This window comes from Acinonyx jubatus, chromosome B1 (genome assembly GCF_027475565.1).
Source record: "Acinonyx jubatus isolate Ajub_Pintada_27869175 chromosome B1, VMU_Ajub_asm_v1.0, whole genome shotgun sequence".
In the NCBI taxonomy this organism is placed as follows: Eukaryota; Metazoa; Chordata; class Mammalia; order Carnivora; family Felidae; genus Acinonyx; species Acinonyx jubatus.
Window position 1 is genome coordinate 156,890,472 of NC_069382.1, and position 15,304 is coordinate 156,905,775.

Below are 15,304 nucleotides of genomic sequence, written 5' to 3' on the forward strand. Positions count from 1 at the left end.
TAATACTACCAAAAGCAATCTACACATTCAATGCAATCCCAATCAAAATTGCACCAGCATTCTTCTCAAAGCTAGAACAAACAATCCTAAAATCTGTATGGAACCACAAAGACCCTGAATAGCCAAAGTAATATTGAAGAAGAAAACCAAAGCGGGAGGCATCACAATCCCAGACTTTAGCCTCTACTACAAAACTGTAATCATCAAGACTGTATGGTCATTGGCACAAAAACAGACAGACCAATGGAATAGAATAGGGAACCCAGAATTGGACCCACAAATGTATAGCCAACTAGTCTTTGACAAAGCAGGAAAGAACATCCAGTGGAAAAAAGAAAGTCTCTTTAACAAATGGTGCTGGGAGATCTGGACAGCAACATGCAGAAGATTGAAACTAGACCACTTTCTTACAGCATACATAAAAATAAACTCCAAATGGATGAAAGACCTGAATGTGAGACAGGAAACCATCAAAACCCTAGAGGAGAAAGCAGGCAACAGCCTCTTTGACCTCAGCTACAACAATTTCATGCTCGACCTGTCTCCAAAGGCAAGGGAATTAAAACAAAGATGAACTATTGGGACCTCATCAAGATAAAAAGTTTCTGCACTGCAAAGGAAACAATCAACAAAACTAAAAGGCAACCAACGGAATGGGAAAAGATATTTGCAAATGACATATTGGATAAAGGGCTAGTATCTAAAATCTATACAGAACTCACCAAACTCCACACCTGAAAAACAAATGATCCAGTGAAGAAATGAAAGACATGAATAGACAGTTCTCCAAACAAGACATCTAGATGGCCAACAGACACCTGAAATGATGCTCAACGTCACTCATCATCAGGGAAGTAAAAATCAAAGCCACGCTGAGATACCACCTCACGCCAGTCAGAGCAGCTAAAATGAACAAATCAGGAAAACATAGATGCTGGCGAGGATGTGGAGAAACGGGAACCCTCTTGCACTGCTAATGGATTCATGCAAACTGGTGCAGCCGCTCTGGAAAACAGTGTGGAGGTTCCTCAAAAAATTAAAAATAGAACTACCCTATGACCCAGCAATAGCACTGCTAGGAATTTAACCAAGGGATACAGAAGTGCTGATGTATAGGGGCACTTGTACCCCAATGTTTATAGCAGCACTTTCAACAATAGCCAAATTATGGAAAGAGCCTAAATGTCCATCAGCTGATGAATGGATAAAGAAACTGTGTTTATGTACACAATGGAATACTACGTGGCAATGAGAAAGAACGAAATCTAGCCATCTGAAGCAACATGGATGGAACTGGAGGGTATTATGCTAAGTGAAATAAGTCAGAGAAAGATACCATATGTTTTCACTCATACGTGGATCTTGAGAAACTTAACAGAAGACCATGGGGGAGGGGAAGGGGGGAAAAGTTACAAACAGAGAGGGAGGGAGGCAAACCATAAGAGACTCTTAAAAACTGAGAATAAACTGAGGGTTGGTGGAGGAGAGAGGCAAGTGGGTGATGGGCATTGACAAGGGATGAGCTCATTGTTGGGATGAGCACTGGGTGTTGTATGGAAACCAATTTGACAATAAATTATATTAAAAAAAAAAAGTAAAAGATTCAGAAAGGAAAACCCAGTGAAACACTGGGCATCTTTAGTGAGAACAATTAGGGGAAGAAAGTGGGTGATCATAATTGTTACATACAGAATTAGAATATGGTTGGTTTTAATTTCACAGTTTCTAGAAGCCTAAGTTTTTGTGCACAGCTCTGCCTACATGATAATAAGAAATAAAAGGTAAATGTTGTCATTCTAGCTATACAACCAGTCAATTCCAGGAAGAAAAAGATCAAACCAGCAGTTTGAACTTATCTTTTTTTTTTTTTTTTTTTTCAAACTGGTGAGGTCAGAAGCTCCCCTCTGTACCAAGCTCTCGCTGGGGGCCTCCACTCCCTGCCGGCTCTCTAGACTTTCAGGCTGGCCTCACAATTCCAACACTTGTTTTATCAGATCTTAGAGACCTCCTAAGGTGAGGGATCTTGGCTTCTCTCTGAGTCTTATTTACTGCCGGTGGCGATGGCCTACACAGAATGAGAAATCTACAAATACTGACTGAAAAGACAAATACAAAAATAAAGGTTTGCTTTATTAAGCTGTAGCCACTCTGAACTGCATTAACTCTTTAGAGCGTCCAAGAAGTCTGTCAGAGAAAGGTATGTGATCTCTGACTCTGGAACTTTATTTTCAAAGAATGAGCTTGGTGGCACACCCGTTTGTTTAGAACCTTCAATTCTTGGGTGTCAGATCAAATGAAATTATGCCCATGGAGGTTATTGAGAAATTATACGGTGCTCCAAAGTGGTTTTCAAATATAAAGGCTTTATCTCTCCTCACCAAAATATTAAGTATAGCGTTAGTGGTTGAGACCTCTTTCCATTTCCATACCCAAGCTGGCAGGTAACAAAGGCATTACAAAGTCTAGATCTGGGGGGTGGGTGCCCTCTAGGGAACAGGGTTGCTCAGAAGGGAAAACAGGCCCGGTTAACCTCTGGGAGGAAGCTTGTTCCCATTCATATCCCTCCTTCAAGTGATTTGTAACAAGGTAACAGTTGGAAACATGACTAATCATTTTAATAGAATAAAGAATTTTTTTAAATGTGTGTCTTTTATATGTCACGAATAGGAAACCCTGCTGTTAATTAATGTGGTCAGAAACTTGCTATCTGAATCCCCATCAGTGAGCAGAGACCTTCCCACTTTGCCTGGAGTATCTGAGCCCCGTGGGTCACTGATTCAGAGAAGCAGCTTCCAGTTCCAGCTAGGTGCAGAGCCCCAAGCAGGGGTTTTCAGATTTAGCCTCCACAAATTTGTTTATTGTGTCAAAGGAAACTAGACCCTGAGTGCACTTTTCAGCTCAGGTTTGATGTGAACCCCTTTACATACAACCCTGTGCTGCTCTTAGCCCGTCAAAACCCCACATTGCTTAAATTTTACCTAAACTTCACCCTTTTCCCCCCAAATCCTCTGATAATCTTGCCTCTTCCTTTCTTTAGGTGGTTCTTCTGGTACATGGTCTCCCTTACAGGAGAGCAAGTTAGCAAACCTCATTTTGTTGGGGCTACAGGCAGCGGGGTGTCGGAGAGGGAGGGCTTGTTTGATGTCCAGGAATTTAGGGAGCCAGGTGACACCACACTGGTAGCCTGGAACTGGCTGCAGTGGGAGCATTTACCCCACGAAAACTCAAATGCTAAAATCAGAGGTCTCCCCAGTCCCTGGAGGGTGACCGTTAACCATTTACCACCATACCACTGGTGGTGGGGAGCTGCTGGTGGTCTTTACCAGAAGTGCTTTCTCAAAGCTGACCTCTGGGGCTGTGAAGAGACTCACACGCTGTGCCCATTCCCAAACTCAAGGATGTAAAGTGGCTGTGAGAAGACAAGCCTGTCACCACAGTTACACAGAATCCGACCTGCTCTCCCTACCTGTCACAGATGTGGGAAGAGTGTTGGCCTTTTTCAGCTGTTCCCTGCGCTCAAGCCTGGACGCTGCGGTCTCCAGCTTCTTCTCCTCCAGCTGTGGGCTGTGCTTGTGCAAGGAGCCTGCTCTGCTGATACTGCTGCTTCCAGGCTGCAGGATGACACCGACCTGGGTGGGCAGAGAGTCAGGGCAAGTGTGTGTTCAACCTCAGGACACGGAAAGACTGACCGTGCAAGGCCTTGGGGGGCTTCTGCCTGCCAGCCCCCAACCTCTGCCTCTGAAGGAGAAACGGGACTGCACTTGGGAGCAATGTGTGGCCAACCATGACGCCAGCCATGGAGCAGCTCAAGACAAAGGTCCCAAAAGAGGGAAAGCCACTTTTGTAGGAGTCCCAGTGAACAGACTATAAAATCAGGGCCACAGAGCAAGACTCCTGATTCTTCTCCCAGCTCACTGCTCAGATGCATTCACTTTCCTATTTCTCACATAACTGCAGTGTGTGTGGATCACTGCTAATAATCACGGACTCTACCAAATCAGGTTAACCTAACTGAGAGCACAAGGAAACCAAACAAAATTACTACTTGAAAACACTTCCCTGGTTTAATGGTTGTCAATTTATTTACTGCTCTACCCTAAGCATTCACCACTCCCAGCTAGCTTTTTTTTTTTTTAAACCCTTGTGACCCAACTAAAAGATAGCCAAACTCGAGAAGGAAAAGTTAAAGCTGAAGACCAGGCTACTCACGTTCTCTCTGGAGAGCTTTTCTGCCTGTTTGGCCTCCCTGGCTTGCTTCCTCTCCTCTCGAGTAGCTTGCTGCTCCCGAAACCCCTTCTGTTTCTGCAGTGCCAACGTTATCCACAGTGGCTGCGCAGTTTCAACCTTCTCCGCAAGTTTGGAGCCATCTAACGAGTGCCTGCTCTGAAGAACAGGCTTTTCTGGGGACAAAAAAAAGACTGCTGTTACGATTTATATGATGTATCTGGGGGCGTCTGGCTGGCTCAGTTGGTAGAGCTGTGGCTCATGATCTCGGAGTCATGACTTCGAGTCCCACATTGGGCGTAGAGATTAAACTTTAAAAAAAAATTAAAAAGCAGAATACATTTGGTCTTCATGCCCATTTCTAGAACACAGTAAAACCCTTGGAATTTCCTAAGTGATGAGAGCATAAGGTGTCCCTCATTCCGTTAATGAGATGACTTTGGGACCATCCTTAAGGCTGGGGGCTGGTTGCCAGAGGAGCCAACCATGTGATCAGGTTTGAATCTTTCGTTCCCACCCCCCAACCTCTGGGGAGGGGAGCAGGACTAGAGGCTGATTTCAATTGCCAATGGCTGATGAGTTAATTGGTCATGCATATATAGTGAAACCTCCATAAAAACCCAAAAGGACAGGGTTCAGGGAGTTTCCAGCTGGTGAACACATGGAGATTTGTGGGGAGAGGTGTCCTTTGAGGGCATGCAAGCTCCATGCCCCTTCCCCATACCCTGTCCTTATGGATCATTTCCATCTGGCTGTTCCTGAGTTACATCCTTTTATAATAAACTGGTTATCTAATCAGTAAAATGTTTCCCTGAGTTCTGTGAGGCACTCTTCCAAATTAACTGAACTCAAGGAGGCGGTTGTGGGAATCTCCGATTTAAGTTGGTCAGAAGCATAGGTGATGACCTGGATGTGGGAATGGCATCTGAAGTGGGGACAGTCTTGTGGGACAGGTAGACAGCATCAGAACTGATATGAATGATATGAAATGTAAGAAAGCCAGCTAGTATCTGAGGACGGGCTGATGGTGTGGAGACCTGCCCCCCCCCCACCCCCCCCCCCGCCCACCTCACTGGAATAGTGATCAGAACTGGTAAAGGCAAGGGTACCTGGGTGGCTCAGTCAGTTGAGCATCCAACTTCTGCTCAGGTCATGATCTCGTGGTTCATGAGTTCAAGCCCCACATTGGGCTCACTGCTGTCAGTCTGTCAGCACATAGCCTGCTTCAGATCCTCTGTCCCCCTCTCCCTACCCCTACCCTGCTTGCGGTCTCCCAAAAAATAAATATTAAAAAAAAAAACTGGTAAAGGCAAAGGGAGGTTTACAGTGAAACTGCTCACTTACCTTGATCCTTCACCCCTTAGAACTAGTGACATGAAATATTCAACTGTCCTTTCCTAACACAAACTCTGCACTGATGCCCGAGGGACTTCTCTGGGTGGAGAGGTAATATTTCTTATCAACAGAAAAATAGAAGTCTTTTCCTTCCCTCAAAATGGGACTAGAAATACAATCTTCAGTGTCAGAAAATCTCAAGCCTACAGGGGACCCAGGCTGCTATTTGATTTATTATTCTTATTTACTGCTTTATTTAACCCCTTCCCAAACATCCTACCCAGTGTATGAAAGAGGTAAAAAGGGTGCTGCTCGATCTATCCCATGAGACTGCTGAGGGCAGTGGGGCTCTGAAGAATGCAGTAGGAAACTGTGATTTTGGTCCAATGCTCTCTTTTGACAGAGTGAGTATGAGGGGCCACAGCAATCCAGTGCGGTGCCCCAGGTCACCCAGCAGTTAGTGCACAGGCTGAAGTTTGAGCCTAGGACTCCTGACTTCCAGTCTGAGCTTTTCCTGTGGTTGACTGTCTTGCCTATGCAATGGGGTAAACACACTTCACAGGTGGCTGGAATCAGAGGTTGAGCAACTGGACTCTTAAATTGAGCAGCCCTGGGCTTGACCTTGTGTGACCTTACAAAAGCTACTTAACTTCTCTAAGGTCTTCTAATCCATAAAGTGGAGATGACAATGGCACATGCCTCATCAGACTGCCGTGAAGATTAAGAGATCCTGGGTATCATACTAACCAGACAGTTGGCAGATAGAAACCACTCTACAAAAGTGACCTGTACTTACTATTTATGTCTATGAGAATCATCCCCTTCTTTTCCTCACGTAAAAATTAACCCCTTTTATAGATAACCATTCCAGCAATGCGTCCTTTACTACCTCAAATGAAAAGGGCTCAGTATAGACCTGTTCTTTGGAAATTCACTACAAGTTTACACATTGATGATCCAGAACCTTACCAACCAGGGCTCTCATTGATTTGACTTTTTATTGAGGAGAAAGAACCAAAGTAAAATCAAATTAAGAATTCAAGCACAAAAAGGAGGCAGATTCTGCTTTTCTATACCTTTAGACCTATAATACTCTACAAAGAGAATTCCTATTTACAACGAGTCTTGGTCATTATGCTCTCCCTAGTCATCAAATAAAGTTTCAGCTATGATCTAACACAGTAAAGAAAAGTGACACATTTCAGAAGTATTAAAAAAAAACCTGAAAGGTATTTTTAGTTAATTGTTAGTTAACAAAACAAAAACAAAAAATACAAATACACTAGACCCTTGAACAACATGGGTTTGAATTGGCCAAGTCTACTTACACACGGGGTTTTTTTTGTTTGTTTGTTTGTTTTTTTTTGAGAGAGAGAGAGAGAGAGAGAGCACACGCATGCAAGTGGGTGAGACGGGCAGAGGGAGAAAGAGAAACTTAAGCATGCTCCATGTCCAATGAGGAGCCCAACGTGGGACTCAATCCCATGTGATCCCAGAATTACAACTTGAGCTGAAATCAAGAATTGGTCACTCAACCCACTGAGCCACCCAGGCTCCCCTACGCGGTTTTTGTTTTGTTTTGTTTTTACAAATACAGTACAGTACTGTAAATGTATTTTCTCTTCCTTATGGTCTTCTTAATAAGATTTTCCTTTCTCTAGCTTACTTTATTGTAAGAATACAGTATTTAGCATATATAACATACAAAATATGAGTTACTCGACTATATTATCAGGAAGGCTTCCACTAGGCTATTACTAGTTAAGTTCTGGGGGGGGGTCAAAAGGGATTTTGACTACACAGGAAGGTAGCACCCCTGACCCTCATGATGTTCAAGGGTTGACTCTATTCACCACTTCAAGCATTCTGCTTAACTGAGAGGCTTTACACACAGGAAATAATTTAAGTTTTGTTCTACTCCAGGGCAGTGTAACACCTGTTTGGAAAATGTCTGAAACCAAACTGCCAAGATCCAAATGATTTCCATTTAAAGTTATTATGTAGGGGCTATTATGTATCAGTTGGTTAAGCATATAACTTTGGCTCAGGTCATGATCTCACAGTTCGTGATTTCAAGCCCCATGTCAGGCTCTGTGCTGACAGCTCAGAGCCTGGAGCCTGCTTCAGATTCTGTGTCTCCCTCTCTCTCTGCCACTCCCCTGCTTGCTTGTGCTCTCTCTCTCTCAAAAATAAATAAACATTAAAAAAAATGTAAAGCTATTATGTAAAAGGGAATCCTACACTAAACATTCCACCTGAACTTGCCTGGAAAGGTCATTAAAACAACTGGCCAGTTTCCTGCCAACAATTCTGACCAGCGTTTTATCACAAGGGTCAAAATACCTTTAAAGTAGAATTGCCTACTTTTTTTTTATTTGAAAAGATAAATCGTTAGCCAGATTTTTATTTCCTTAGAACTGTGGTTTGAATAGCACATCCTGGAGTTATGACCAGACTTTAGAAAGGCTGTAACACAATATATGTAAAGGGACTAACAGGTCTGGACTGTAGCTGGGGATCAATAAACAGAAAATGTTTTAGGATGTTAAAATGTGGCTCCTGTCTGAATTTCAGCCCAGGATGCCCAAAGGTCTTCAACAAATAATGGCACCGATTCCCACATCCTGAAGTAAAAGTTCTAGATCACTTACTTGGGGCAGGCCCACAAAGTGGCCAAACTTGGTGGCCATAGAAAAATCAGAGTTGAGGTGGAAGAAGCTCATAGAAAAAGTGGTCATAGAAAAATCAGAGTTGAGGTGGAAGAAGCCAAGGTAAAATATCTGTTTAAACCTATTCTCTCACATTCTAAACCCAGCGGACAAGGGGAACCACAGCCCACTCCAATTCCCTCCTTCAGCTTCTGGGGACATGAACCAGTGCATCCTGCCCTTATAGGGTTTTAACCACCGCTCCCAAAGGTCAGTTCTGGGAGAAAGGGCCACTTAATATCTGTTCCACCCGCCACAAGGAGGTGGGAATTTTGGAATGAGATGACATCTGCAACAGAAGTGCTAGAGGGCAAACACAGGAGGACATAGGAGGATTATCACAGCGGAGTTATGTCCACTGTTGTTTCAGTGACCTTTACCTTAAATGTATATGATGCTCCAGGTGTTTTAGCTAATAACAGCACTACAGGGTCACAATTAACAAATAAAATTGGAGATCCAGGCTTAATATTTTTATTCTGATGGGGTGTTCAGTCAAACATGTTTGGCCTGCGTGGCCTAGAGTGAGCAGGAAGACCCCAGTGGTCTTTAGACAGCACCCATGGGCATGTGGTCTTTGCTTTCATGCTGTTTTTCTACCAAGTAAAGAAAAATTCAATTAGCAGAGCCTGACAGCCCAGAATCTGGATACCGGGGAAGAAAACAGGGGCACTGCCAGTTTTGGATAGAAAATTATAATGATCAAAAGGGCTTCCCTAAGAGAAAGAAGCACAGCAGAGAGCTATTTCTTCCGGGAGAAGATAAGGAGAGTGAGAGAGTCCTCCAGACAGTGAGAGGGACTTGGATGATCATAAAAGCTACTGACACAAAGGCTAATGTCAAAACTGAAAATGGGGGTTCCAATTCAGGATGGTGACATAGGAGGGTCCTGCACCCCTCCCCTCCCATGGACACACTCAATATGCAGCTATATATGGAACAATTCCCTTTTAAAAAAAATCCAAAAACCAGCTGAACAACTATGCAATGGGTGAATGAGAAAAACTCACACAGAAGGAGGTTGGAGAGGGTGAGACACAATTTCACCATAAACCCACCCCCTGTACAGCAATCCATAACTCCGAGGGAACTCACAACTGTCAGCTTCTCCTTGAGGAACAAAAGGTTTGGATTCCACACCTGGGGCCCCAACTTTTAAGACTTTCACCAGAGGGACGGGCCCCCAGACACCTAGCTCTGAAAGTCAATGGGGATTGCAAACATGAGTCCCACAAAGCTTTAGGGAACTAAGGGTCAGCTTAAATTAATTAATTTTTCTGAGAGAGATAGCAAGTAGGGAAGGGGGAGAGAGAGAGAGAGAGAAAGGGAGACAGAGAATCCCAAGCAGGTTCCATGCTGTCAGTGCAGAGCCCGATGCAACTGCATGTTTTCCAAGTTGCTGCATAGTTATTCCTAAACCAGCTTATTTGAAAGATGACAATTCATTATACTGAACTATCCATTTTCATTCACTGCACTAAATTGCAATTAAAAAATTTTTTTAAATTTATTTTGAGAGAGAGAAAGAGAGGGAGGGGCAGAGGAGGAGAGAGAGAAAATCCCAAGTAGGCTCTGTGCTGTCAGTGCAGAGCCCAAAGAGGGGCTTAAACTCACAAACCGTGAGATCACAACCTGAACCGTAAAAAAGAGTCAGATGCTTAACCAACTGAGCCACCCAGGAGTCAGCACAGTTTTTGTTTGTTCTGTTTTTTTTTTAATGTTTATTTATTTTGAGAGAGACAGCGAGCACACAAGTGGGAGAGGGGCAGAGAGAGGGAGAGAATGAATCCCAAGTGGGCTCCATGCCATCAGTGCAGAGCAAGATGCCGGGATCCATCTCATAGAGATCGTGACCTGAGCCAAAATGAAGATTTGGACACACTGAATGGACTGAGCCCCCCAGGACAGTTATACACAGGCTTGCAGGGTGCACAATGGCATTCCCCCACAGCCCAGCAAAAAGGTTAAAGCAAAACAAAACAAAAACACAAAGAATGATGAAAATGGGCTCCTCAGCAGGACAAACAGAAATCACTCGGGAGAAATGGTCCGGAAGCGTGATCTACATGCTGGTCTAAGGCGTGGTTAAAAAGGACAATAAGGTCTTCCATAAGGCAAGTAACCAAACCACTATTGCTCAGGAAACAGATCTTTTCTCCGCAAAAATCACCCTAAATCTAAACAATTAAACACAAGAGAAGGCTTGCAGCATTTCCTAATAAACCTCAGGGGAGAGTTTCTCTGATACATGCAAGTAACTTCCTGGAATATGACCCAAACTTTACTTCAACAAAACAGAAAAGAAAAAGAATTAGATGAAGGTTCTCAGGGACCCCAAAGCCAATCCAAGTGATCACTGAACTGTCCCAAACCGATAGTCTGAAGAAACACGAGGGGCAGCCTTGAGTGAGGGCAGCTCTAAGATTTCTTTTTAAAAGGCTTCACAGTGGTAAGCTGGTGGGGGCAGGGACACATTTGCACAGCATTTTGCATAAAACTGAGCCAAAGTCAATCATTCACACAGAAGCTCCCAAGGCCGATGCTGCTGCTGAAAGTCCCCTAACCTCCCACCTTAGTGCCTTTACTGCCCAGAGCTAGAACACAGACTAGTCTAGAAAACCCCAGTCTTATCATCACTGTGAGGCTCCTTCATAAGGATTAAGGGCTTCTTTGTTAATTAGGACTGTATTTCAATGTCCGTTGTCAACTGAAAGTGTGTTAGTCTAAGTGTCAGCACCTGGAACTTATTACTTCTGTAAGTATCATTAACAGTATGAGCTGCAGGCAGGTAGCACAGTCAGCATTTCCAAAATTCTAAAGGAGCAGAAAAAGAAAAGGGCCTCAATACGACTTATGACAGCGAAGGGACGTGCTCCCACACTAGCCCTGCTTCCAGCTCCGGGCAGTTGTGGCTTCTGCCAGGACACAGACAAGCTGGACAGAGGCAGGGGGCACCTACCCATACCTACCTTTCCTCCCGGCCTCAGGAGTTTGGGAAGGCTTTTCTGGCCGAGCAGCAGACAGGGCCGAGGAACCAAGTTTCCTCTCTGTTTCTACAACTTCCTCCTCATCCCTCTTGTGTGCCTTCCTTTTCTCTGGGGGTGGCGGTGACCGCGGCCAGAGGTCCCTGCTCTCCTGACCCTCCTTGCATGGCTCGCCAGGCTCCGGGTCTGGCTTCCCTGCCCGGCGGGCCAGCAGCTCTACCAGGTAGGGCCTGCTCAGTTTGGAGAGTGGGGAGGAGGGGGGAGTCTGACCGGCAGGCTTGGGAGCCAGGGCTGGCTTCTGCACCAATGGCATTTTGTTTGCCACCTTGTCGTGCTCTGCAACTGGCTGAGGCCCCAGCTGGGCTGCAGGAGAAGAGTGTACTCTTTCAGCAGAGTCCTTCCAGGTGGACAGGGCTTGCTTCCTCTCAGGGGTTAGGGACAGGCCATGCTTGAGGGCCACACCCTCTGTCTCTTTCTCTCCTTTTGTACTTCCTGGTACAGGTGGCCCACCATCAGCACTGTCCCCGGTGCTGCTGTGCCTTTTCTTCTTCTTTTGTTCTGTCTGTTGGTCACAGTGGAAGCGCAAGGAGTAGTTGGTCCTTCTCAATTTTATCCCAAACGGTGAGGCTTTTTCCTCTTGACCAGGCGTTGCGGGGTCTGCCTTTCCTATACCACTGATGGTCTCACTGTCCAAAATGATCATGGGCTCTGCATGGGCCACTGCTTTCTGTAGAGGGTAAGGAGGGCTTGGAACAAGGAAAGATGGGAGGTCTTTGGCAAATTTGCATCCCTCTGTGCTGTCTGCTGGCTCCAGTTTCTCTGTACCCTTTGGGTGCTCATAAGTAGCCAGGGGCTGGGGAGCTGACCCATCATTGGGTCCCAGCACAGGTCTTTTTCTAATGCTCTCTGCTTCTGTGTTAGGTTTGGAGGTCTCGGTGCCACCATCTGAGAATTTCTGCCAAGCAGGCATAATAGAGAATTTTGCATTTACTGGGGGGATCCTCCGGAGGTTCCCGCGGGAATCACATCGGCCCCTGGGAGTGTGCTCTTCACCTGGTCGAGACTGGTCTCTATCAACGCGCTGCTCACTCTCTGTGTTCTTCAGAATTCTGGACCGAATGGAAGCCCATTCGGCTAGTGCAGCCACACTGCTCGGAGACTCCTGGGGGGGCCTGGCCTTCCCGTTCCCTGACCGGGGGTCGACAGATGCTCGGGGTGGGTTCTCCAGGACAGGGACATCCACGTGCTTCTTTTCTTCTGACAAGCCCAGGAGAGACTTGCATGCTGTGTCCTTGATCTGGCTCAGGTTGACGGCCGGGCCACAGAGCTGTGCTCCCGTGACCAGAATGGCTGTGTGGGGGACACTCAGGGAGGAGGGCAAGGCATGGGAGGCTGGGCTGGCTCTGGGGATCTTCGGCTCCTGGGGGGCAGAGGCAAGTCCTGCGTCCTTCAGGGGCATCACTGGGCTCAGATTGACTTTGGGGAAGAGAATCTGCTTCCCTCCGGATGACACCTGGAAAGTATAGGGCCTGGGCGTGGTCTGCCTCTCATCCACTTCCTGCCACCGAAGTTCCTCCACCTTCCTGTCTTTTTCTGGAGCGGCAGCTTCCTTCTTTTCCCCGGCAGCCAGCATCTCTTCTACCTTCGCCTCTTGTTTCCGGGGAGGCTGCATGTTAGCTTCTTGTCTCTTTTCCTGACGTGCACGACGACCATGCCCGGGAAAATCCCTGCCTTGTGCCTGCTGCTCTCGGCATGGCTCAGCCTCCTGGCTCTGCCTCTCGCAAATCCTTGACTCCTCAGAGTGTTCTCTTTGCTTCTCGGGTTGCAGGTGCTCTCGTTTGCCTGATTTCCCTGCAAAGTCCACCTGAACTGGGCTCCTTGCGCTCCTTTCCACGTCCAGTGGCTGCCACCTCTCCTCTTGCACACTCGCTGCTTCTCGACCTTCCACTTCCTGCTGCCTCTGCACCTCCACTTCCTCCCGCTTTCCCTGTTCTGCCCTTCTCTCTGCTGCTGCCTCTTCCTCCCATCGCTGCTCCTCCTGCAGGTGAAGCTTGTCCTCTCGTTGCCGCTGCTCCTCCTCCTGCTGCCTCTTCTCCTCTCGTTCTCGGTGCTCCTCCTCTTCCCGCCCCCGCTGCTGCTGCTCCTCCAGCCGCCTCTGCTCCTCCTCCAGACTCTGCTGTTCCTCCTGCAGCCGCAGCTCCTCCTCCCTTTGTTGCTGCTCTTCAGCCTCCAACTGCTTCTGTTCCTCCAGCTCCTTCAACTCTCTTTCCTCTTGTTCTTCCTGCTGCTTGTCGGCCTCCTGCCCGCTCCACACCACCTGCTCTTCCTGCTGTGTGCGTGGCGGCTGCTCTTGGGCCTCCAGGTGCCTTCCTTCCTCTTGTTCTCTCCGCTCTTGGCCTTGGGCACCTTGCCCTTCCAGTCTCTGCCTCTCCTCTTGGTGCTGCCTCTTTTCTGCCTCCAGCTGTAGTTCTGCCTCGTCTCCCTCCTCGTCCTCGCCTACTTCCTCCAAGAGCTCTTGCCTTCTGTTCTCTTCCCAAAGCCTCCTCTCCAGGGCCTGGAGTCTCTGCTCTTCCAGACGTCTCCTCTCGGCTGCTTCAGCCTTTTGCCGTTTGCACTTGGCCTCAAGTTCTAGCCAGTATTCTTCTTGGCATCTCTTCTCTTCTTCAGAGTCCAGCAGCTCTGGCTCCTCCTCATGCCAAATTGGTTTGCCTTCTCCAGGGTGTCCGTTCTGGTCCAGGGACAGCTGACCCGGAAGGCTACCTTGTTCATGCAGTCGATCCTAACATTGGTAAGGACAAAATAATTAGCCTTTTCCTTTTGCACAGGCAACCATTACCCACCCTATTCACAATGTCGGTGACCCTCTTAATCTCAAGAGAAAGTGCAGTTGTTCCTAAGTATAGAGATAGGTACACCCAGGCCAGCACAGCAAGAGTAAATTGTGAGAGTGGAGGAAAACATATCACCTTCATGTTTACTCCACGGCCCTTTTATTGGTCATTCTCAAATGCCTTTTGCTTAATACAAATGAATAAAAAGAGAAAAACCAATAGCCCAGCATTAGAAAGATGAGAAAAAATGAGAGCTGCACTTCATCCACGTCTCCTGAAATTTGTGACTTCAAAGTCCACACCAGTCAAATTGAAGAACCTTTGGCAGAGCCACGGTAAGAGAGCTGGCAAAGCAAATGCAAGGTGTCTAGAGCCCCTCAAAAGGCAGCCCCTCAACTCTGAGGCTCACCTGCCCCAGGCAGGCACCAAGTTAGAAAGAGCCAGTAGATGGGCCTGCTTCCCCCTGTTCATTGCAACACACCAGGTCCCTGATGGGAGACACTTAGTTGCTTCTATGGGTCCCTCACACCACCACCAACCCCCCTCCCCCCCCCGCCCCCCCCAGGTAGAATCAGTGCCCGCAAGCAAGGGCATCTGCCTGGTCAGCTGGGATGGGCGCTACATACCCTGGCAAGTCGCCTGTGTTTCTTTGACACCCTCTGGTTTTTTGGCTTAACGGACAGTTTGTGCTTGGCAGCACTGTTGTCCAGACGCGCGATGGCCAGGGGGATGGCATCTAGGTTGACACTTTCGATGGTTCCAGCAGAAGAGAAGTGCCTTTTTGGCCGCGATGGTTTAACTGGAGCCACCTGTAGAGGAGATTAAACTACAGAGTCAGTCCAGATCAGAACACCGTCGGGGGGGTCCTGGAATGGCAGCACTTGCTGGGGCCTGCACCTTGCCAGGCCTGGACTGGCCCGGGGGCTGCTGTGAACAGAGGCACTGGGACAGAGAGATGAGCACTGCTTTTGTCATCAAAAAACAGGACGTTGACTATTTTTTCTGCCAATGATTTTTGCATTAACTCAAAACAGTCATTTAACCTTTCAGGGACTGATTTTCCTACTCTGAATAATATGGGGGGGGTCAGATTAGATGAGGGGGGTTGACAAAACATAGCCAGGAGGCCCAATCCTGCCCACAGCCTGTTTTGGTAAATAAAGTTTTGTCAGCACACAGCCACACCCCTTGTCCATGGTCTTTAGTGCTTTTGTGCTACAAA

The 15,304-nt window shown here is 46.9% G+C and overlaps 1 protein-coding gene across 6 annotated transcripts in view; it reads right to left on the reverse strand.

Moving 5' to 3' along the window:
* The window catches only part of CRACD (capping protein inhibiting regulator of actin dynamics), a 277,503-nt gene that overhangs the window by 8,170 nt on the left and 254,029 nt on the right, over positions 1-15,304 (reverse strand). For all 6 annotated transcript variants that reach the window (XM_027057177.2, XM_053217326.1, XM_053217327.1 and 3 more), the window contains 4 exons: positions 14,709-14,891; positions 11,237-14,030; positions 4,210-4,400; positions 3,467-3,629 (listed from right to left, as the gene is read on the reverse strand). In XM_027057177.2, the coding sequence (XP_026912978.2) occupies positions 3,467-3,629; positions 4,210-4,400; positions 11,237-14,030; positions 14,709-14,891 (3,331 nt within the window). The remainder of the gene's footprint in view (positions 1-3,466; positions 3,630-4,209; positions 4,401-11,236; positions 14,031-14,708; positions 14,892-15,304) is intronic.